Consider the following 1,054-nt stretch of genomic DNA (forward strand, 5'->3'; position numbering starts at 1 on the left):
TCTCCGTAAGATTTAATTTTCCTGAGGAATAGGAAATTTCTTCGTTTAAATAACTGGCCTTTCACACCTGAAATAAAATCTAAATGAAGTCTTAGAGTTAAGAATAGTTTCTGGCTTCACGAAAAACCTAACTTAGATGAAATAGAAAAATTTTGCTCAGCAGAAGTTTAGCTGAAGAAGACAGTGTACAATAAAATGTAATAGTGGAAAAAATGTTTCTAGTTAGAGCCATGACAAGTAATATGTATAAATTTTACTCTAAGAAGGCTTTGTTTTAGTATTACTGATTTTAAGGATATTTATTAAGTTTAACGTGAAGCAGATTAAGCTAAAGGTGTTTTTCTTCTACATAAAAGTATTCAAAGTTTGGCCATGGTTACTGCTGACTCTTGGAAAATTTAAATTTGTCATGTTTATGAAAAAAATAATTTCTGAAACTACATGTCTGAGTATTAACAATAGAGTAATATCTTTCTTTGAGTGATTATGTTTTTTAACTGTTGTCCTTATTTGTCTTTCAGATAATCCTAGGAGAGACTCTCTCTGTTTTTTATAATCATTTGCACTCAAATTCATTTGTCAGAAATAACTACATAGCCACTATCTACAAAGCCATTGGGACCTTCATCTTTGGAGCAGCTGCTAGCCAGTCGTTGACGGACATTGCCAAGTACTCCATAGGTAGACTGCGTCCTCACTTCCTCGCTGTGTGCCAGCCCGACTGGGCACGAATCAACTGCAGTCTAGGTTACATTGAGAACTTCTCTTGTCAAGGAGACAAAGCAAAAATCAATGAGGGAAGGTGAGTCCAACTAACCCTGGTTTGAAGACTTGTTCATTAACTTGGGATGATGAGTTTAATATTGCTACTTGTGGGTTTTTGTGCTTCTCCTAGAATAAATTTCTTGTAATGAATTTTCAACTTGGAAACCTGTGTAGACACTTTTTTCCTGATTTGTGGAAACTTGTGTTGTTGATGTACAGAAAAATGCATAAATTATGGTGTATTTCTGGTTGGTTACAAGATGTATTGACACGCTGGAGGGAAGGGATG

The 1,054-nt window shown here is 34.9% G+C and overlaps 1 protein-coding gene across 1 annotated transcript in view; it reads left to right on the forward strand.

Moving 5' to 3' along the window:
* The window catches only part of LOC104509046 (lipid phosphate phosphohydrolase 1-like), a gene marked incomplete at its 3' end in the record, with an annotated part of 4,259 nt that extends 3,457 nt beyond the window's left edge, over positions 1 to 802 (forward strand). The window contains exon 3 of the mRNA XM_010150855.1: positions 522 to 802. Coding sequence (XP_010149157.1) covers positions 522 to 802 — 281 coding nt within the window. The remainder of the gene's footprint in view (positions 1 to 521) is intronic.
* Positions 803 to 1,054: the final 252 nt, after the last annotated feature.

The sequence above is a fragment of the Eurypyga helias genome, unplaced genomic scaffold, assembly GCF_000690775.1.
Source record: "Eurypyga helias isolate BGI_N326 unplaced genomic scaffold, ASM69077v1 scaffold51344, whole genome shotgun sequence".
Lineage (NCBI taxonomy): Eukaryota > Metazoa > Chordata > Aves > Eurypygiformes > Eurypygidae > Eurypyga > Eurypyga helias.